The sequence below is a fragment of the Gigantopelta aegis genome, chromosome 9 (assembly GCF_016097555.1).
Source record: "Gigantopelta aegis isolate Gae_Host chromosome 9, Gae_host_genome, whole genome shotgun sequence".
In the NCBI taxonomy this organism is placed as follows: domain Eukaryota; kingdom Metazoa; phylum Mollusca; class Gastropoda; order Neomphalida; family Peltospiridae; genus Gigantopelta; species Gigantopelta aegis.
The window spans coordinates 84,627,839-84,651,268 of record NC_054707.1 but is presented as its reverse complement, the minus strand read 5'-3'; the positions used below and the strand labels follow the sequence as shown (position 1 = coordinate 84,651,268).

The 23,430-nt window shown below is 39.9% G+C and overlaps 1 protein-coding gene across 1 annotated transcript in view; it reads right to left on the bottom strand.

Annotated features, from left to right (window-relative positions):
- Positions 1 to 909: 909 nt before the first annotated feature.
- The window catches only part of LOC121381845, a 32,802-nt gene continuing 10,281 nt past the window's right edge, over positions 910 to 23,430 (bottom strand). Inside the window, exons 2-5 of the mRNA XM_041511212.1 lie at positions 15,425 to 15,782; positions 4,294 to 4,511; positions 3,512 to 3,653; positions 910 to 1,392 (exon numbers count right to left, since the gene is read on the bottom strand). Coding sequence (XP_041367146.1) covers positions 1,360 to 1,392; positions 3,512 to 3,653; positions 4,294 to 4,511; positions 15,425 to 15,782 — 751 coding nt within the window. The 3' untranslated portion in view covers positions 910 to 1,359. The remainder of the gene's footprint in view (positions 1,393 to 3,511; positions 3,654 to 4,293; positions 4,512 to 15,424; positions 15,783 to 23,430) is intronic.

Below are 23,430 nucleotides of genomic sequence, written 5' to 3'. Positions count from 1 at the left end.
TAGTGGAATAAAGCGACAACTTGAAAGTCAATTTGCAGGTGCAAGCATAATTCTGTATGTTTTGAAGTGAAGGTTTTTTTTTTTATAAGTTCAACTTTGTGGTTAAAAAGAATAAAACATCGTAATTTTTTTTAATTTATTGAAATTTATAGATGTTTTGATATACCTAGAATACCAAGAAATGTACATGAACATGCCATCAGCATGCTTGCTGCTGGTGTGTTAATAGAAGAGGTTGGTAGAGCTGTTGAGAGCTCTAGACTTGCTATTCGGATCTTCCAACATGATTTCATCAGACAGGACGTACCAACGACTTACAATGTCTGGGACAGTCTAGACAAATGTGTAAGGCGTCGATCCAACCTGCTGGTGGTGATGCAACACAGTCATCAATTCGCGAGGTGGCCATACCCAATATATTTTTGTTTATGATCCCTACCACAATTTATCAATAAATTCTTCATTCTATCATAAAATTGGGCCATATTTTGTTTCCAAATAAATGCACTATAGAACCCTCTTTCAATATAAATATAAACATATTTTTGTTTGTTCTGCTGTATAACGTACTTGAAGCTTCTTGTTTGGTTCAGTATATATCTGGGACACCTCTTACAGACCACTTTAGATGTATGTAAAATACCGAAATATCACTGATTATATTGAAAGGTAATATATTTACGAACCTTTTCACCGTCTAGGACGGGACGTAGCCCAGTAGTAAAGCGCTCGCTTGATGTGTGGTTGGTCAAAGATCGAACCCCGTAGGTGGGCCCATTGGGCTATTTCTTGCTCCAGCCAGTGCACCACGACTGGTATATCAAAGGCTGTGTTATGTGCTATCCTGTCTGTGGGATGGTGCATATAAAAGATCCCTTGCTGCTAATCGAAAAGAGTAGCCCATGAAGTGGCGACAGCGGGTTTCCTCTCTCAATATCTGTGTGGTCCTTAATCATATGTACGACGCCTTATAACCGTAAATAAAATGTGTTCAGTGCATTGTTAAATAAAACATTTCCTTCCTTGACTGTCCCTTGTATATTTGTCATGTGGATGTAATGGACATACACTTGGGTTTCAAACAGAGTAGGCATTAGGCAAACATTCTTTCAATTAACTATACAGAGTAAAAATTTGTTTGCTAATATAATATTATTAGAAGTTATTTTGAACAATTGCCTGATAGTGAACTCCTTTCCCTGTTCTGTGCAGAATTTGCTATACTGATAGAAGTATAGAAACTGCTAACACACAATGCCTGGTAAGAAGAGTTAGGAGGACTTTTTGTCTGCACAAGGGCAATGACTGTTGAAGTCCACTTCATACATTTCACTGGGTTCATCAAGAGGATTCCTGTCTTCAGTAGTATGGGCTGTATTTGATGAGAAAATCCTGAAAGAAAACAGGTTTATTCTTAAGCAGCAGTTCGCAAATACTGAATCAAGGAAATAAACTGGTTTTATGGCATCAGGTTCTCTCAACCATCTTTTTTCTCCTCAGTTAGGGTATCGAAATGAAGTCAGGCCTTAAAATTCAGTGTTAAAAGGGCAGGATATGATAGCCTTTATATGAGATGAAGGGCACCAAGGCTAACCAAAAAGGCACAAAGGCTACTTTCATACATTTTCAAAGGACACCAAGGCTAACCAAAAAGGCACAAAGGCTACTTTCATACATTTTCAAAGGGCACCAAGGCTAACCAAAAAGGCACAAAGGCTACTTTCATACATTTTCAAAGGGCACCAAGGCTAACCTAAAAGGCACAAAGGCTACTTTCATACATTTTCAAAGGGCACCAAGGCTAACCTAAAAGGCACAAAGGCTACTTTCATACATTTTCAAAGGACACCAAGGCTAACCTAAAAGGCACAAAGGCTACTTTCATACATTTTCAAAGGGCACCAAGGCTACTTCCATGGATGACGGTAACAAGTTTGTTGCAATTACATGGTTTTTATTACAAGCTGCCAAGTACTGTAGGCCTACAGAGGAAAATATATTGTATAACCGTAACTCCAGTTATCTTATACATCGTCAGTTTATTTTCCAAAAACAGCAACACATGCGATCTCGACAAAACAATCGAGGATTTCTCGAATGTCACATGCACATAGCAGCAGATCATCATGGCTGTTTTCCGCATGAAAAGGTGAAGGTCATTGGAAGAAGCCATGGTACAATTTTTGTTGTTGGCTACTGCTCTAACAAGTACCGAGTATATATATATATAGCATTTGTTAATGTATATGAACTGATGAGAATGGCTAATAAATGGAATATTCAAAAAATGTATAATAATAAACATTTCATATTTATTTCAGTGTTTTAATTAATTGCAAATAAATTAATTTGGGTGATTTTAGCATGGGTCCTTCCGACAATAAACATTTTAAAATAATTGAAAAAGTTTTGTCAATTTTTCTCCCTCTTCCATTGTTTTTCCAATTCTTTCAGCTTTTGTTTTCTTGTAGGCATTTTTATTTGGAAACAAAACTGAGCTGTGGGAATCTGTTTCGGCAATTCACGTGGGGTTTTTCGTAACTTTACAACACATTAAAACTTTTGGCAATTCACAGGGTTTTTTCAACTATAATTTATCATTTGTTACTTTCGGTTTTCAGTTATAATATATGACCAAGAAACTGTATACAAACACTACCAAGAAAGATCGAATTTGTACATGTTTTATTTTTTGAAATAAAAGGGTTAAACACATACACAAAAGGGACACCACAGCAGATATTTAAAAGGGTACGATTATTCATAGCCATCAAGTAACTGGCATTTTTGAGACATCACGGCAAAGGCACAAGGCAGTACGGCAAAGGCACAAGGCAGTACGGCAAATGCTGTCATGAATTTCGAAGCCTGTGAAGTGTAAGTTTGAACAAATCATCATCACACTAGATTTATAGATAGTCTAATAATGAATGGAACTGACCATTTTAAAATATTTTAAAATTCTCTCAAATAATAATATTTTGGGGTTCTTATGTTCTTCAGCAAATTTATGAAACTGTTTCATCTGCACTATCTTATACTTATTAAATATTAGCTTAATTAATTACTTTGATGTGGTTGCATATATGTGTGGATTATATGGTTTAACTGACCCCAGTAGTTAGGCTGTCTTTTAAGTTACACATAACAACTTCTTGCTTAAATTATCAATTTTGGTAAATCCAGTGTTTCTGGTCATCCTGTAGATCCTATGCAAAAAAGAAAAGATAGTTCTTCAGAAATTAGGGCAAACAATATAGTATACTCAGCAACGAAAGTTTAGCAAATATCTTTTATGATGTCTAAATTTGCCATGGTTGAATAAACCAGGTCCTCCTGTTGTGTTAAGGCAAAGGTTGATGAGTTTATGTTGTTTGTAAATGGTAAACATGTCAGATGTGAATACTAATTAATAAAAATAGGTTCATTTATAAATGTTATGCAATTTCTTTTAACATTAGCTAAACTTTCGTTGTTGAGTATATATGGGTTAAGGTTACTTCTGCATTACCTTATCATTGCTGCTGCCGACATACGACTTTAGAAAATGAATGTATCTTGCTCCAAATTCAAACACCGTAGCTTTATCAGTCTTATCGGTCATGCCAGGCACAAGAAATCTCATCAAGTCACATGCTTCCTTGATTCTTGCTCTGAAAATAGTCACAATTCTGTAATTAGTACCCAAGTTGGAGAGTGGTGAATGCCTAATAACAGGCCTTTCAAATATCATTTCACCCGCGGCTTATTTGGGCAAGGCAAGTTTTGCTCAACCCATTTTTTGTTCTCACAAAAAAAAAAAAGTAGGACATTAAATGGTCACTGGTACTAAATGTAAAAATTATGACATCACCACCCACATTAGCGACTTCATTTTTCCTCAGATTTTCACAAAATTTCACATGTACAGAAATAGGATCACAATATCTTGGAGCTTGTGTTTAATGGTCAGGTAATTGGGTTTTTTGTTTTGTATTTTTTAATGGAAATACAGTCATCACTAACAACTTCATTTCTTATCTGATTTTCATGAAATTGCACATATTGCAGTAGGATCATAACTCCCTTTATAGACACAACAACATATTTTTATTCATTAAAATTACTGTTCATGTGCTCATTCTTGTACATGTATGTGTATTTTATAATTGAATAACACTCAAATTAATGTGGTGTAGTGTTCATGTAATAATAGTTTATAGAGAATGAAATACCGTTCTCAAATTATTTCGATGCCTGTAAAAGAATCCCTTTGTTTGATGGGGCCTGCACATACTTAAATAATCACTGTACCTTCTCTTGCGTTCTTTAATGTTGTGACTTTCTCTTCCATGTACTTCATCATAGCTTGATTCTGCACTGCTTGATCTTTGTTTGGGAGAACTAATCAGACAATGAGGTAGCAGGCCTTCTTCCTGAGCATTGGTGTGTGCTGCTGGTGGCGTTTTGCTGCTTATTTCACCACTGGTGTCTTCACCACTACTGTTTACACTGACCAGCTGTGGCTTCACCTTAAAACAGGACTCAAAACTTTAAACACTTCACTTACATACACAAATGTCTCTATTTTAGTGACAATTCCACTTACTATTACCTTATGAAAGAATAAATGGACAGCGATCATTACAAATTGTAGTTTGTTATCTGATCTATGAACACAATGTGTTCACTACTAGTAGAGTTGTGTGGTATATCGTATATACCGTTCGCAGTGTTTCTGCCAAAACATTTTTGGGTATGGCACTATGGAATTGAATTCAACCAGTCAACAGGGGCTATTGGGTGCCTTCCCTAGAAAGAAAATGGGTTAAGTTTAGGGTAAGGGTTAACAGTAATGATAAGAGTCATTAATTTTATCAAAAGATTAATTTAAAAAAGTAAAAAGTGCAAAAAAAATTGGGTATTGCACCATACCCTTTTGACCCTCTGGCAGAAACCCTGGTTTGGTATCAGTATCATGTCAGTACTGATTTGCAATACCAAGCAAATTTCAAAATACAGAAATTTCAGTATTGAAAAATGTTTCCCGCCATTTAGCAGGGCTCGAACTTAAGAATTTATCACCCACGGCAATTTAGGTGAAAGGGCCCACCGATGGCAATTTTGAGTATGCCGACGGCAATTTTTTTAAACTGGGTTTTGCAGCAATTAAACGACTGAAAGGCTATCAATATTTGGTTAACGTAAATAGTTGTATGTTCGTCGACTTCGTAGAAATATCTATCCCTTATTTTGCCCCTCACTATTTGGTACTGCAAAGTTGGTACTATGTATAAGCTGCCTTATGTTTTTTTTGCACTGTTAGTTAAAACGTAGTTCAGTTAAAACAGAGTGTCGGTCTGACATTCACGGGTATTCATTTTGCTAAACTGATCAAAGTTTTAATATTATTTTAATAAAGATTTTAAGATATCTGAAAAATAATAAAGACATTCTTTTAAGCGATCCCCTACTGTAGGATAACATTTTCTGTTAACTTCATCGAGGGAATCGATCGCATTTCGTTTTTGTAAAGGCGGTGTATATATTATTTGGCATATAAATAGTTATTATAAGTGGTGATCTCCACCCCCACTCACCCCCACCCACCCCCCAAACATTTTTTTTTTTTTTTTTTAACTGTTTCTAATATTTTATAAGGAATTGCTGAAAGACAGTAAGTAAAAATCATTAGTTATGACCAATTAAATCTGCATTTGAGGTTAAAATATCAGACACGAGTTAGTGGACACAAAATACTGAATGATCGTTCTGATCACGTGACAACTTTGGCGCCAAATAGGTAGGGTTGTTTTAGTCTGAGATTGCCGAAACGATAAAAATAAAATGTTTTCATTGCTAAAATAAAATATAACTGTTATTGTGTGTATCAAACATACAAATGGATACTGGTATGGGATACAACAGACGCTGTTTAAAAATAGTGTTATAATTATGTTACGGTAACTGCCATAAGCTACTGAAGTTTTTGGTCAGTTGCGCGTTCATACACGATGCGGCTTGCTACCTTTTGATGTCCAGTGTGCAGACTGATTGATGTTTTACAGTGTGAAAAAAAGTGTGCATTTTGAAATAGCGGAGCTGGGTGCTGTAAATTATAACAGGATGCCGAAAAATAAAGAGGGGCGCAGAAAAACAAATGGGGCTGCCAAACATGAAAAGGGGCGGCATAATACGAAAGCGAGGAGGCAAAATACAGTGAGAACGTATACTATACAACACAGGGTACGCGCATGACTAAATATAGTTCCATCGCCTGGTACTAACTAAATGCCCATTAACTCCAACAATGACCCAAACGTCCATGCTAAATACTGGCAGATATCTTCATACCAGTTTATACATTTTGCCGTCGGTCAGGAGCTTTACCAAGGGCAGTAATTTTTATTCGGCGCACAAAAGTACCATCGGTGACAACCCCAACTGACGGCAGTTTATATGTCACCAACGGCAATTGCCGTCATTGCCGTTGTTAAGTTTGAGCACTGATTTAGTAAATTAATAATATATGTGACAAATGCAAAATGGGTTGGGTATAAATCAGACAACAGCCTTGTGTATGGAACTTAATTTTGCTGAACTTAGCCTTAACTCAGGCATGCATTTAAAGCCAAGTATACTGAAAATACCACTCGATATCGGTATCGGCACTGGTATTGTGTCAATACCGAATACCATATGGATAACAAGGTAAATCGCCAATACTGATACCAAACCTCAAATTTAAATAATGCCCAGCTCTAACTACTAGAATACAAATATGTAACAGTAATACAATCGAATCCAGTTAAGATCTCCTCCACCCTGGTTATCAGTAATACAATCGAATCCAGTTAAGATCTCCTCCACCCTGGTTATCAGTAAAACAATCGAATCCAGTTAAGATCTCCTCCACCCTGGTTATCAGTAATACAATCGAATCCAGTTAAGATCTCCTCCACCCTGGTTATCAGTAATACAATCGAATCCAGTTAAGATCTCCTCCACCCTGGTTATCAGTAATACAATCGAATCCAGTTAAGATCTCCTCCACCCTGGTATCAGTAATAGTCTTATTCAACTTACTGTGCCAGCACAACAAATATGCTATTCAACCTGAGTCATACCTACACACTGCAGAATTCTCACCCTTGCCGGATATGCGCAATGCTATCCTTGCACGGGCTACCTGTAACTTCATTCTCAATTCTGCAGTCCACCTGTTAACACCTGTTAAGCTTTGGCAAAAAGTTTTCTTTACTTGTAATTTGTGTTTGTTTTTCGGTTGAACTTGACATAAGGTTGGTAGTTGGGAATTCTGTGTTGAATTTACCATGTCCGACGCGAGTTCGTTGACAGCTAGCGCACGGAAAGTTTGTGCGCGAGATGGTTGTCAATTTCCTTTACCACGAAAAGACACACACGTGTTGTGTCCGGACTGTCGGTCTTGTTCTCAAGACCGTCAGTGTGAGATCTGCGCCACATGGTCTCCTGACCAGTGGGTTCGGTTTGGTTCACAGACTCAGGTTTCGGCAAGTCAGACTTAGTGGGTAGGTCCTATAAGTCTGTAGACACTTCAAAAAGTGTCCGGAAAGGGGGGAAACACAAGGGTGTTTCTTCGTCGGTCCGTGTTACAAGTACAGTTACCGATACTTCGGGAGCGCGCCCCCGGGCTCCTATTGTGACTGTGGTAAGTGAGCCATCTTCGTTAGTGACGGCGCCTTCTTCTGTTTGTGTAGCTTCGTCGCGGGCGTTGCCATCGTCGTTACGGTTACCTTTACAAACAGAAGGGGGGCAGGGTGGAGTCATCGCGGCACCGGTTTTGACGACTTCATTGGTTACCGAGCACATGCACTCCGTTGTGCATAGGTCCACTGCTTCGTCCGCAGAGCAGGTAGCCCCGACTTTGCCTTCGATTGCCGACAGTCGCTTCGGCACCTCAGCATTCTCAAGGCCCAAGAAGAGTTCTGCCAGTTTGCTTCGAACTGAGCCAGTTGTTTCGATGCAGGGATCTGTCTCTGATGGCATCCAGACCGATGTTTACCGTTGGGTGGAGGACTCATCCCGTTTGGGTCCTCCATTTGCATATGTTTACCCCAAGGGTCCGGTGACTTCGGTAGCAACGGACATGCACCGTCTTTGGTCCCTACCTCTTCGACTTTACTCAATAGAGGACAAGGTTCGCACAGATACCCCTCGGCTTGGGGGTACTCTGTGGCCGCAAACTCCGACCATTCCGCACTTGGCGCAGGAACGACCGTTAGGCTTTCAGGAAATGTTGTTTCGGAGTTTTGTGGAATTTTTGAATGCTTCGCCTCAGTTGGGATCATTGCTTTCGCAGACGGGACCGTCGGGTGTGGCTCCCATTCCTCCCGACTCCTATGAGACGTTGGGGGCAGATTTTCTCGAACATCCGGCAGTCATTCCCGCTAGTGTCCGAGCTGCTTGTTCCCCATCGCCGCATGTGTCATTGCCAATCGCGGATCTGGAATCGTTCGAACGGCTGGCTAAGTCGATGTTCCAGGTTAATAACCATTTAGGTACGTTCCTATTTGGCTTGGATAAGGCTGTCGAGAGCCTTCCCGCGATGGCAAAAGGCTGTTTGGAGGCTGCGTCAAAAGCCTCTAAGCATATCGCTCAGTTATCTGGCCTATTTTTGTTTGCGAACAGTCTTTTGTTACGGCATGACCATTACCTGGCAGGTTTGAGTGCATCAAACGTTGCGAAGACGTTTTTTCGTACACGTTCGGTACGGGAAAATTTACTTTTCGTTCCCGATTTTAATATTGTCCTAGACAAGGATTTGTCGCGACCAGTCCCGAACACTCAACCCTCAACCTCTGGTAAACGTCGGTCCACGTTTCCGGGGTTCAAGCCTCCTCCTGTGAAAAAGGCTGCTTTTTTACAGTCGGCTCAGATCCCTAGGGTTCCTGACACTAGGAGGCAACCAGGTAACAACCCGTCTTCCGCTAAGCGAGGATGCAAACGTCGTACTGCGTTCCGTTCTCAGTCCACCAAAGGCGTTGCGCCTACGGGTGGTAAGCGGTTGGGGTGAGGGTACGTGAACGATCGGCAGTTGCTTTCGGAGGTACCGTTAGCAATCATACCCGTGGGGGGCAGGCTCTGCCATTTCCTTCGAAATTGGTGCAAGCTGCCTGGTCTCAACCCCTGGGTTCTGTCGGTCGTTCGACACGGTTACAAAATACATTTATCTTCGAGCCCCCCTCTTACTTCCACTCCGTTACCATCCGCGGATCGGCGCGTTTTAGTGGAGAGTATGATTGCCGAGTTTCTCGACAAAGGGGCCATCCAGAGAGTCAGTCTTCGCCCAGAAGTAAAATAGGGAATGGAGACCAATCCTAAATTTGAAGCCACTGAACGTCTACGTCGATGTTCCTTCCATGAAAATGGAAACGATTCATTCGGTACGGAACCTGCTTCAAATTGGGAAGTGGGCTGCGTTGATTGATCTGAAAGACGCATACCTCCATGTCCCGGTGCACAAGGCGTTTTGGAAGTTTCTGCGCTTCCTGTTCAATGGGAAAGCGTACGAGTTTCATGTGCTCCCGTTCGGTTTGGCGACGAGTCCCCATGCTTTTACACGTGTGGTAAAAGCGGTGGTAGGTCATGTTCATTTGTTAGGGGTTCGAATGCATACCTATCTGGACGATTGGTTGATCCCAGCTTCGTCGCAACAGGAGTGTCAGACCAATGTCGGGTTGGTTTTGGACACGATCCTCCAATTGTGTTTTATTCCCAATTGGGTGAAATCGTTAGTTAACGCCAGCTCAGATTTTCACATAATTCGGAGTGGTCTTCGATCTTGTGGTAGCGTCGGTTCGTCCCACCGATGCATGTATCCACAATTTTTCAAACGTCGGCGCGACGTTTGATGGGGGAGCAAAGTACTACGGTACGATCTCTCCACGTGGTGTTGGGCCACCTCGAATCTCTGGCCTCATTGATCGTGCGGTTCAGACGATTCAAACGACCACTCCAGTGGCATTTGTCCCCACGGTGGGACGATCACAATTGGGACACGATAGTGCCTCTGGGCTCATGGTTCACTCATCCGATACAGGAGTGCCTGTCGGACAAGTGCATGTCCCTATCGGTTCCGTTGCACCCCCCTGCTCTGGATCTGATCCTTTTCACAGATGCGTTGCTGCACGGGTACGGGGCGCATCTGTTGGATCAACACATTTCAGGGGTATGGAATCTCTCCGAGAGGAAGCTTCATATCAACTGTTTGGAGATGGAGGCAGTGCATCGTGCCTGTCTTCATTTCCAGTGTGTTCTTCGACACCGTCGAATTCTGTTGAGATGCGACAATACGTCGGTAGTGGAGTATCTCAATCGTTGGGGTGGAACCAAATCGGAGACTTTGGGTCGCAAAGCTCTTGCAATTTTGGAATTCTGCGACCAACTAGGGACCACTCTGTGTTCGAAACACATTCCTTCATCGGTGAATGTGTTAGCCGATGCCCTCAGTCGACATACCCCTGTTCAGACGGAGTGGATGTTGAATAAAGGGGTGGTTGCAGCGGTACTTTGGGTGTGGTTATCAGTAATACAATCGAATCCAGTTAAGATCTCCTCCACCCTGGTTATCAGTAATACAATCGAATCCCATTAAAATCTCTTCCACCCTAATTGACAGTAAAACAATCAAATCCTATTATAATCTCCTCCACCCTGGATAACAGCAATACAATCAAATCCCGTTAAAATCTCTTCAACCATAATTATAACAATCAAATCCAGTTATAATCTCCTCTACCCTGGTTATCAGTAATACAACCAAATCCTGTTATAATCTTCTCCACCCACTCAACCCTGGTTATCATTAATACAATCAAATTCTGTTATAATCTCCTCCACCCTCTCCACCCTGGTTAACAGTAATACAACAAAACCCCATTAAAATCTACTCTACCCACTCCACACTGGTTAACAGTACTGCAACAAAATCCCATTATAATCTCCTCCACCCTCTTCACCCTGGTTATCAGTAATACAATCGAATCCCGTTAAAATCTCTTCCACCCTAATTGACAGTAAAACAATCAAATCCCATTATAATCTCCTCCATCCTGGTTAACAGTAATACAATCGAATCCCATTAAAATCTCTTCAACCTTAATTAAAACAATCAAATCCCATTGTAATCTCCTCTACCTTGGTTATCAGTAATACAATCAAATCTCGTTATAATCTCCTCCACCCTGGTATCAGTAATACAATCAAATCCAGTTAAGATCTCCTCCACCCTGGTTATCAGTAATACAATCGAATCCAGTTAAGATCTCCTCCACCCTGGTTATCAGTAATACAATCGAATCCAGTTAAGATCTCCTCCACCCTGGATAACAGTAATACAATCGAATCCCGTTAAAATCTCTTCAACCATAATTACAACAATCAAATCCAGTTATAATCTCCTCTACCCTGGTTATCAGTAATACAACCAAATCCCATTATAATCTCCTCCACCCACTCAACCCTGGTTATCATTAATACAATCAAATCCTGTTATAATCTCCTCCACCCACTCCACCCTGGTTATCAGTAATACAACCAAATCCCATTATAATCTCCTCCACCCACTCCATCCTGGTTATCAGTAATACAATCAAATCCCCCTATAATCTTCTCCACCCATCCCACCCTGGTTAACTGTAATACAATCAAATCCCCTTATAATCTCCTCCACCCACTCCACTCTGGTTAACATTAATACACCAAATCCCATTATAAGGTCCTCCACCCACTCCACCCTGGTTAACAGTAATACAATCAAATTCTGTTATAATCTCCTCCACCCTCTCCACTCTGGTTAACAGTAATACAACAAACCCCATTAAAATCTACTCCACCCACTCCACACTGGTTAACAGTACTGCAACAAAATCCCATTATAATCTCCTCCACCCTGGTTATCAGTAATACAATCGAATCCCGTTAAAATCTCTTCCACCCTAATTGACAGTAAAACAATCAAATCCCATTATAATCTCCTCCACCCTGGTTAACAGTAATACAATCGAATCCGATTAAAATCTCTTCAACCTTAATTAAAACAATCAAATCCCATTGTAATCTCCTCTACCTTGGTTATCAGTAATACAATCAAATCTCGTTATAATTTCCTCCACCCTGGTTAACAGTAATACAACCAAATCCCATTATAATCTCCTCCACCCTCTCCACCCTGGTTAACAGTAATACAACAAATCCCATTATAATCTCCATCCACTCCACCCTGGTTATCAGTAATACAATCAAATCCCATTATAATCTCCTCTACCCTCTCCACCCTGGTTAACAGTAATACAATCAAATCCCTTTATAATCTCCTCCACCCACTCCACCCTGGTTAACAGTAATACAACCAAATCCCATTATAATCTCCACTACCCACTCCACCCTGGTTAACGGTAATACAATCAAATCCCATTATAATCTCCTCCACCCTGGTTAACAGTAATACAATCAAATCCCATTATAATCTCATCCACCCACTCCACCCTGGTTAACAGTAATACAACCAAATCCCATTATAATCTCCACTACCCAGTCCACCCTGGTTAACGGTAATACAATCAAATCCCATTATAATCTCCTCCACCCTCTCCACCCTGGTTAAGAGTAATACAATCAAATCCTTTTATAATGTCATCCACCCACTCCACCCTGGTTAACAGTAATACAACCAAATTCCATTATAATCTCCACCCACTCCACCCTGGTTATCAGTAATGCAATCAAATCCCGTTATAATCTCCTCCACCCTGGTTAACAGTAATACAACCAAATCCCATTATAATCTCCACTACCCACTCCAACCTGGTTAATGGTAATACAATCAAATCCCATTATAATCTCCTCTACCCTGGTTAACAGTAATACAATCAAATCCCTTTATAATCTCATCCACCCACTCCACCCTGGTTAACAGTAATACAACCAAATCCTATTATAATCTCCACTACCCACTCCACCCTGGTTAACGGTAATACAATCAAATCCCATTATAATCTCCTCCACCCTGGTTAACAGTAATACAATCAAATCCCATTATAATCTCCTCCACCCTCTCCACCCTGGTTAACAGTAATACAACCAAATCCCATTATAATCTCATCTACACACTCCACCCTGGTTAACAGTAATACAACAAATCCCATTATAATCTCCACCCACTCCACTTTGTTAACTGTAATATAATCAAATCCTGTTATAATCTCCTCTACCCACTCCACCCTGGTTATCAGTAACACAACAAATCCCATTACAATCTCCTCCACCCTGGTTATCAGTAATACAACAAATCCCATTATAATCTCCTCCACCCCGGTTATCAGTAATACAACAAATCCCATTATAATCTCCTCCACCCTGGTTATCAGTAATACAACAAATCCCATTATAATCTTCTCTACCCACTCCACCCTGGTTATCAGTAATACAACAAATCCTATTATAATCTCCTCTACCCACTCCTCCCTGGTTATCAGTAATACAACAAAATCCTGTTATAATCTCCTCTACTCACTCCACGCTAGTTAACAGTAATACAACAAATGCCATTATAATCTCCTCCACCCTCTCCACCCTGGTTATCAGTAATACAACAAATCCCATTATAATCTCCTCCACCCTTTCCACCCTGGTTATCAGTAATACAACAAATCTCGTTATGATCTCCTCCACCCTTTCCACCCTGGTTATCAGTAATACAATCAAATCCCCTTATAATCTCCTCCACCCATCTCACCCTGGTTAACTGTAATACAATCAAATCCCCTTATAATCTCCTCCACCCATCCCACCCTGGTTAACTGTAATACAATCAAATCCCGTTATAATATCCTCCACCCACTCCACTCTGGTTAACATTAATACAACAAAATCCCATTATAATCTCCTCCACCCACTCCACCCTGGTTAACAGTAATACAATCAAATCCTGTTATAATCTCCTCCACCCTCTCCACCCTGGTTAACAGTAATACAACAAAACCCCATTAAAATCTACTCCACCCACTCCACACTGGTTAACAGTACTGCAACAAAATCCTATTTTAATCTCTTCTACCCACTCCACCCTGGTTATCAGTAATACAACAAATCCCATTATAATCTCCTCTACCCACTCCTCCCTGGTTATCAGTAATACAACAAAATCCTGTTATAATCTCCTCTACTCACTCCACCCTAGTTAACAGTAATACAACAAATGAAATTATAATCTCCTCTACCCACTCCTCCCTTGTTATCAGTAATAGAACAAAATCCCATTATAATCTCCTCTACCCACTCCACCCTGGTTATCAGTAATACAACAAAATCCCGTTATAATCTTCTCTACCCACTCCACTCTGGTTAACAGTAATACAACAAATCCCATTATAATCTCCTCCACCCACTCCACCTGGTAATCAAATCCCGTTATGATCTCCTCCACCCTTTCCACCCTGGTTAACAGTAATATAATCAAATCCCGTTATAATCTCCTCCACCCTCTCCACCCTGGTTAACAGTAATATAATCAAATCCCATTATAATCTCCACCCACTCCACCTTGTTAACTGTAATACAATCAAATCCCATTATAATCTTCCCCACCCTCTCCACCCTGGTTAACAGTAATACAACAAAACCTATTATAATCTCCACCCACTCCACCTTGTTAACTGTAATATAATCAAATCCCATTATAATCTCCTCCACCCTCTCCACCTTGGTTAACAGTAATACAATCAAATCCCATTATAATCTCCACTCACTCAACCTTGGGTAACTGTAATCCAATCAAATCCCTTTATAATCTCCTCCACCCTCTCCACCCTAGTTAACAGTAATACAATCAAATCCCTTTATAATCTCCTCCACCCTCTCCACCCTAGTTAACAGTAATACAATCAAATCCCTTTATAATCTCCTCTACCCACTCCACCCTGGTTATCAGTAATACAACAAATCCCATTATAATCTCCTCCACCCACTCCACCCTGGTTATCAGTAATACAACAAATCCCATTATAATCTCGTCCACCCACTCCACCCTGGTTATCAGTAATACAACAAATCCTATTATAATCTCCTCCATCCACTCCATGCTGGTTATCAGTAATACAACAAATCCCATTATAATCTGCTCCATACTGGTTATCAGTTTACTGACATGGGGGTGGGGGGGGGGGGGGTAGTATGAATGACAATGAGGCACCATTGGCATAGCCAGATGGATGTCATATGCCCCCATCGCACTTCCCCACCCCACCACCGGTCATATTTTCATGTCACCCCATAACATGACTCATAAACAGATAATATGGATATTCCACCCCCCACACACACCCCATACAAAACCTGGCTACACTAATGTGAGGCACTAGCTAATTTTGAGCCTTGTAATTTTTAAATTGGTACTAATACTTACCATCATCGAGGGAGTAAATGACATTCTATTTTGAGAGTTTGACAGCAAAGAGTATTTTGGTTGTAGAAGACTAGAAGATTGAAAACTTAAGTTTTCCGCAAACACCAGCTGGCCTGTTCTAGGATGAGGGTTATAAATGACCTGTGTACCAACAATTCCACCTGACAGAGTAGTAGATGTTTCTCTTTGCTGAGACCCAGTCTCTGAGGAGACAGTCATCAGTGTATCTGTGTTCACTGTAGACAGGGAGCTGCTGGTGTTCACTGCATTAATATCCACTACTGGACTGGCTCGTTCTTGTGATGACCCAACAGAGGCTTTCAAGTCTGGGCTATCATCAACTGGCAAACGTTCAAGCCTATGACAATATTAAAGTAAAAACTAAAATTATAAGCCATTTATGATTATGTAATTAGTACATCTACAACAATAGCATAAATGATTAAATCCCAAGAGGTAGAGAGGAGGATTTTCCGTTTTCGATTTTGGCAAATTCCCTTTCCCATTTTGGCAAATTACTCCACGAATCCAAAATATTGGACTTGAATACTGTAGCGACAAACTTAGCCCCGGACCCAAGTACCCGACACTTAAACTATATGATAATGAGACTAAGGAATAAAGTAAAGTAAACAATTCCAGCGCTGAACATGGATGCCAAATCATGTCTTTGTATTGCCTTCCACACATTCAACTATTGTCTTCCCTCCCAATCTCATAGCCCTATAATGTAACTGGAGGCAAACATGGCAAAATAACATTAAAAAATATAATTAAATGAGAGTGCTCTTCCTTAAACGGGTACTCGTGTCCTCGTGGAGACCATTTAAAAAAATAATAATAATAATTTCCAATTACAACAGGTTACTGCAAACAACTTAAGTTGCATCTTTTATTTTTCATTTTATTGTCTTTACCATTTCTAAAAATTGACGTTAATTCCTGAAAATGGTTAATTTATTAATTGTTTAACTTGTAAGTTTAATTTGTTGGTAATATTTACCCATTTGATTTGTGTGGCTTTCTGATGTTTCTTTCAATAAAGTTTTGACATTTAAAAACTGTTATTGTTCTTTAAAATCTATTTGTTTAGCCATTACCAAATAGCGAACAAATTGTAACATGAGTAACCGTAACGTGAGTAACCGACTATTTTGATAACCAAAAATGTATTAATACAATTTCAAAACTTTTATCATATAAAGATACCTAAATACCATAGCTATACACCAATATATCCACTTTTATCATAGAGCTGTTACAGTATGGGGCAATTCCATGAAAAATTATACCTCTGGAGTGAATTCCCCCCCCCCCTGTTATGCCTTTATTTTCGCATAGAATTACTTGTTAATAATCAATAAACCATAAAATACTCCGGTTTTAATTCAAAATTGTGTCATGTGACCTGGCAACCATCTTTAATTTGTGCTATTTTCTTCTAAGAATAGAACCCAAATTGCACTGAAATCTTTTTTTTTAAATGTCATTAAAATTGGATGAATATGATAAAAGTAAGTATTGCATTTCGTTTCTAAAATCTTAATGGTAATTCCCAAATAACACAAATTAATAAATTTGGAATAGATTTTTATGAATAAAAATTTGAATTTATAGCATGACCTCATTGCATCAGTTACCTTTTGAAGCTTAATTTTAATACTGCCATCCTACAGTGCTACCATATATTATATTTTTTAATATTCTCTTAGTTGTGCCATGGTTACACAACATGGCAAAATAATAATCTAAATAGGCACACCAAGAATTAAAATTTATTGGTAACTGACATAACTCCAGTCAGTAACTGATGCAACACATTAACACATACATTATTTTCCATCATTGTATTTCTTGGAGGCATAATGTAAGATTGTGAAATGTGTTAATTCCCAATCTAGAGTGAGTGCTATAAAAAAATTAACAATAAGTTTCAGAATTTTCTTGACCGTTGCACTTTAAGTTTTATAATTTCTTTATTATCACATCTGTGTAAAACTATAGAAAAAAAAAGTTTTCAAGAACTGCAAATACTGTCATTCCTTAGAAATTAATCTAAAGATGTCAATTTTACCAAAATAAAATAATTATGACTCGGTTAACACTGTTTTTAAATAGATACATGATTGTAGATGATAGCAGTTTCACAAGCATCAATGCATATACCCTTATACTTCAAGATATATACTCTGTCAAAAAAGAAACGCATAGGTGAAATATTCATGGAAATATCTCTTTTAATACAAAGTGGCATAATTTTGTTATTTATGATCGTATCACAGTCAAATTTGACATGAGTATGTGACAATGTTCATGCTATGGATTGACGGCAGTGGAAGTGTTTTCGTCTCCAAACAGCGTCGCACGAGGGCACTGAAATCTGTACCTTGTGTGGCCACCAGCAGCAGCAAGCACTGCGCGACATCTCCTTGGCATAGACTGAATGAGTCTCTGATCCGGGCATGTGGAATCCTAGCCCATTCTTCCTGCAGTGCATGTGACAGTTGCGGAAGCGTCTGAGGCTCCGGGTCACGCTGGCATACACGTCTGTCCAGTTCGCCCCATAGATGTTCAATGGAGTTGAGATCTGGCAATCTTGATGGTCATGACAGCACATTAATGTTCTCATTCTGTAGGAAATCCATTGTTACATGTGTCGTATGCGGCCTGGCATTGTCCTGCTGAAAGAGTTTTCTTCTTCTCAAAATGGGAAGCATGTGATGGCGAAGAATTTCATCCCGGTAGTGTACAGCTGTCAGGTTGCCTTGTATGAACACAAGTTCACTTCTGACGGTGTATGGGATGGCTCCCCACATCATGACACTCCCTCCACCGAATCTGTCAACTTGGGCGACGCAGTTGCAAAAATGGCAAAACGTTCATTGTGGCATCTGTAAACACGTTGTTGTCCATCACATCGTTGTAGAAGGAAACGTGACTCGTCGCTGAACCATACTCATCACCAGTTTCCCAAGTTCCACCCCTGTACATTCGTGCACCAGTGAAAACATAAATGTCAATGTTGACGTCGCAGGACAGGGCCAACATACGGTCGCCTAGCCCGTAAACCAGCTTCTCGAAGTCGGTTCTGAATGATTTGTGCATACACCCTTCTCAAACCACGTATGCATGCGTCCAGTAGTGTTCGTTGCTGTGGCAGTTCGGTGATGCAAGTGCAGAACCCGGATGTAGGGATCTTGTGCTGCAGTTTTTATGCGAACTCTTCCACTTCTGGGCCGGTCTTCAGCTGGTTGAACCTGCTGGTACCTGTCCCAGAGACGTGAAATGGTGCTCTGATGGACGTTCATGTGGCGTGCAACTGCTGACTGCGATTCACCTAACTGGTGGCGGCTTATTGCAATGTTCGATTCGGCAGGCTTAGTCTTGGCATCTTGTAACTCGTCTATGTCGAAATGGAAATGAGGCATCATTGCGAGCATTGCAGCTTTAACCTTTAGACTACTGGATTAATTTTTTAAAAAGCCCACGTTGAGTAGGTACAAGTTTATAATTTTTACTCGCATATATTCACTTAAATGTTTTATAAATACATGAAATAAAGTTCATATATGAATCGGTAAGTATTATTTTCGTGTCTTTTTAGTAATTTTTATTATTTTTAGATTGGCTAATGGTGATTAAAATTAGGCAAAAAATCGAAAAAGTTGCGTTTACTTACGGGCATTTGTGGCCAGCTGTCCAGTATTTATGTCCATTATTCCCGATAACAGTGGTTTTCTGACCAGAATTTTTTTTAAAACCCGAACTACGATTCATATTGCAATATTTGGTAATTTTCATTGTTGGTAAAACGATCAAATTTATTATCAAATTAGCTGTCACAATCAGCTATCGATCCCTGAAAATGATCGCGACGTGCCGCCATTGTTGTCAAGCGAAAATACTTGCCGAAAACCAAGGTATTTTCAATTGAAAAAATCAAAACAAAAGCCACCATTTTGAAAAAAAATCTTTTTTGTTTTATTATATTTCCGTTTCCGGTGAGTGTCATGTGCAAAACAGCAGGAAATATGAATTGGGTAATGCACTGTATACAGTGTACAGTATGCAAGTATGGTGGGTATGGTGGGTGTGTACAGACATATGTATTGGGCGTACGTATTTGTGTACATATTTACGTGCATTTGAACCTCTGTTCGTGTGTGTGTCAGATATGGTTTGAGATATTGAGGATTGAGAGTAATTTGTTTTGTTGTTTGTTCGTGTGTGTGTCAGATATGATTTGAGATAGTGAGGATTGAGGGTAATTTGTTTTGTTGTTTGTTCGTGTGTGTGTCAGATATGCTTTGAGATATTGAGGATTGAGGGTAATTTGTTTTGTTGTTTTTGCTTTTGTTTTTGTTATGGGGTTCTCTTTCGTGGGGGCATATATGTAATAGGAGTGGCATAGGCTTTAAAATTTGAAACAAATACATAAAATAACTTTCCTTTACGATTTTTAAAGAATTTATTTAAACGTAAAAACTTGTGCTTTCTACAACCATAAGTTTGGGCAGTTCTGTCTTTGACAGCCTTAGACACGATAATTGTTTACTTGTGTATTTTACTTATGTATTTTCAGCAACAACTACTACAACTACAACAACAGCAGTGCCTACAACCAGTCCAACAACACCAGTGCCTACAACCAGTCCAACAGCACCAGTGCCTACAACCAGTCCAACAGCACCAGTGCCTACAACCAGTCCAACAGCACCAGTGCCTACAACCAGTCCAACAGCACCAGTGCCTACAACCAGTCCAACAACACCAGTGCCTACAACCAGTCCAACAACACCAGTGCCTACAACACCAGTGCCAACAACACCAGTGCCTACAACCAGTCCAACAACACCAGTGCCTACAACCAGTCCAACCAGTCCAACAACACCAGTGCCTACAACCAGTCCAACAACACCAGTGCCTACAACACCAGTGCCTACAACCAGTCCAACAACACCAGTGCCTACAACCAGTCCAACAACACCAGTGCCTACAACCAGTCCAACAACACCAGTGCCTACAACACCAGTGCCTACAACCAGTCCAACAACACCAGTGCCTACAACCAGTCCAACAACACCAGTGCCTACAACCAGTCCAACAGCACCAGTGCCTACAGCCAGTCCAACAACACCAGTGCCTACAACACCAGTGCCTACAACCAGTCCAACAACAGCAGCGCCTTCTGCAAGTAAAAAAACTAAATTATTTTGTCTCTGCTAGTTGGAGATTCGTAAACTACTTGGAGCTACCGACTTTATTCACTTTTCTTATTCATTTTATTTTTGTCGTGACCAATCTGTTTTAAATATTAAACATGAAAATAGAACACTTTTGTTATTATCAAAAACACATTTTATTTTATTTTTATGTAAGCATTTGGACTAATCGAAAAAATATAGGTTTAACGGTATGATCTCCAAAATAAACTAAATGTCTGTGGGATCAAGGGCCAACTTCACAAACCATCGTAAGTCTACATCCACCGGGCATACATCTATAAGTTTACATCCACCGGGCATACATCTATAAGTTTACATCCACCGGGCATACATCTATAAGTTTACATCTACAGGCCATACATCTATAAGTTTACATCTACCGGGCATACATCTATAAGTTTACATCTACCGGGCATACATCTATAAGTTTACATCTACCGGGCATACATCTATAAGTGTTTCACATCTATTCACAAACCATCGTAAGTTTACATCTACCGGGCATACATCTACAAGTGTTTCACATCTATTCACAAACCATCGTAAGTTTACATCTACCGGGCATACATCTATAAGTGTTTCGCATCTATTCACAAACCATCGTAAGTTTACATCTACCGGGCATACATCTATAAGTGTTTCACATCTATTTCACGAACCATCGTAAGTTTACATCTACCGGGCATACATCTATAAGTGTTTCGCATCTATTCACAAATCATCGTAAGTTTACATCTACCGGGCATACATCTATAAGTGTTTCGCATTTATTTCACGAACAAAATTACATCATTATGGCAAATGGAGCATTTTAAGGACAAAATAAAACAAAATACTAGTATTTGTTCTTCTAACTATATGTGCTGTACTATAATAGTAATAAGAATTGTGATACATGCATGTGTCATGTCATGTCATAGCGTTTTACGTGCACATTCAGAACAAGCTGTTGTAGCGCACGCCTGTCGTGGGCACAAGAGCCGGCCTTGGCTCCTCCGTCCATGACAGGAAAGGTGGGGGGAGGGGAGAGGAGGGACCGCCTGCACTCGCAGGTGCAAGGGAGCACCAGCAGCCCGATCAAATCGGTAGCAGGCGGGTGGGGGTGGTGGTGGTGCTATGGAATTTGAATGGAGCAGTTAAATGCCAAAGAGAAAAGGGTGCGCAATTTTGATTGAGGGAATTTGGCGCAATTTTGAACGGTCGGTCGAAAGGTATACGTGCAGTATTCAGAAGGTTAAATACCCAGCACTACCTCAATCTTCACCCCCCCCACCCCCCGACAGAGTATATATTGTATAGTTTTTGACGTCAGATGCACATAGAATTTGTTTCATTAGATATATTGTATTACTTGTGATGTCAGAGGTAGACATTGTTTCATTAGCTTAGATTAATATATGTACAGCACCATTTATTGTAAACAGTATCTACAATGTTCAATAATAATTACTGGTAACACAAATTTAGAATTGCAGTTTCATACATGTAGTGGCAAGTCACTTATTTTGCTATTTTACATTTATTTATGATAAATAACAACACATTAGATGATTTCATACATAATATTTCATAATTAACTCAGAAAAATCAACATTATACTGTACTGCCACAGTAGTTTCCCATGAATTCTTGGCTAAAATTGTAAAGTAGGCCTACATAAACAGTTTGCATAGTTATTCCCAGGCCTCCCAGCCACTTGTACATATTAAAATATAGGAAATATAGGAATTTGCATACCAAAATGTAGGAGTTTTATAGGAATTTTGAGGTCAAATATAGGAGTTTTATAGGAAAATGTGGACCGATTATCATGATAAATAGGCATTCTACACAGATTTTTAAAGACACTTACATTACTAATGGTATGTTCTTACCTTGCATATGTACACAAAATACCATCTACTACCTCAACAAACAGGGTTGAAAATTAGCAGTCGCCCGGTTACCCGTAGCGACCTTTATTGGCTATGGGTGACTATGAATTTCACAAAGGTAGTCCGTTGGGCGACCATTGATTTTAGAGTCTGGCAAATATGGTATCAGGTAAAAAATTAATGAACTGAAACTGAATCGAATGTGACAAAACACACCGCTATTGTGCTGGCACGAACTACAGATCCAGCAACAGATAACTTTATAGAACATGTTCTATATTTTGACAATGCCAGACTTACCAGACTCAGCCTCAACTTCTGAGATTTTGGTTCGAGGCTTCAAAAAAATATAGCTCAAAACGTATTGCAAACACATCATGGTTTTTTGTTTGTTTTTTAAGTTTTTTAAGTTGTCAGATTAATGGTCCAACAACACCAGTGCCTACCCTACAACCAGTCCAACAACACCAGTGCCTACAACCAGTCCAACAACACCAGTGCCTACAACACCAGTGCCTACAACCAGTCCAACAACACCAGTGCCTACAACCAGTCCAACAACACCAGTGCAACAACACCAGTGCCTCAATGTCCATGGCCTACAACATGCCTACAACCAGTCCATATTTAATTACCAGTCCAACAACACCAGTGCCTACAACACCAGTGCCTACAACCAGTCCAAACATGCCTACAACCAGTCCAACAACACCAGTGCCTACAACCAGTCCAACAGCACCAGTGCCTACAGCCAGTCCAACAACACCAGTGCCTACAACACCAGTGCCTACAACCAGTCCAACAACAGCAGCGCCTTCTGCAAGTAAAAAACTAAATTATTTTGTCTCTGCTAGTTGGAGATTCGTAAACTACTTGGAGCTACCGACTTTATTCACTTTTCTTATTC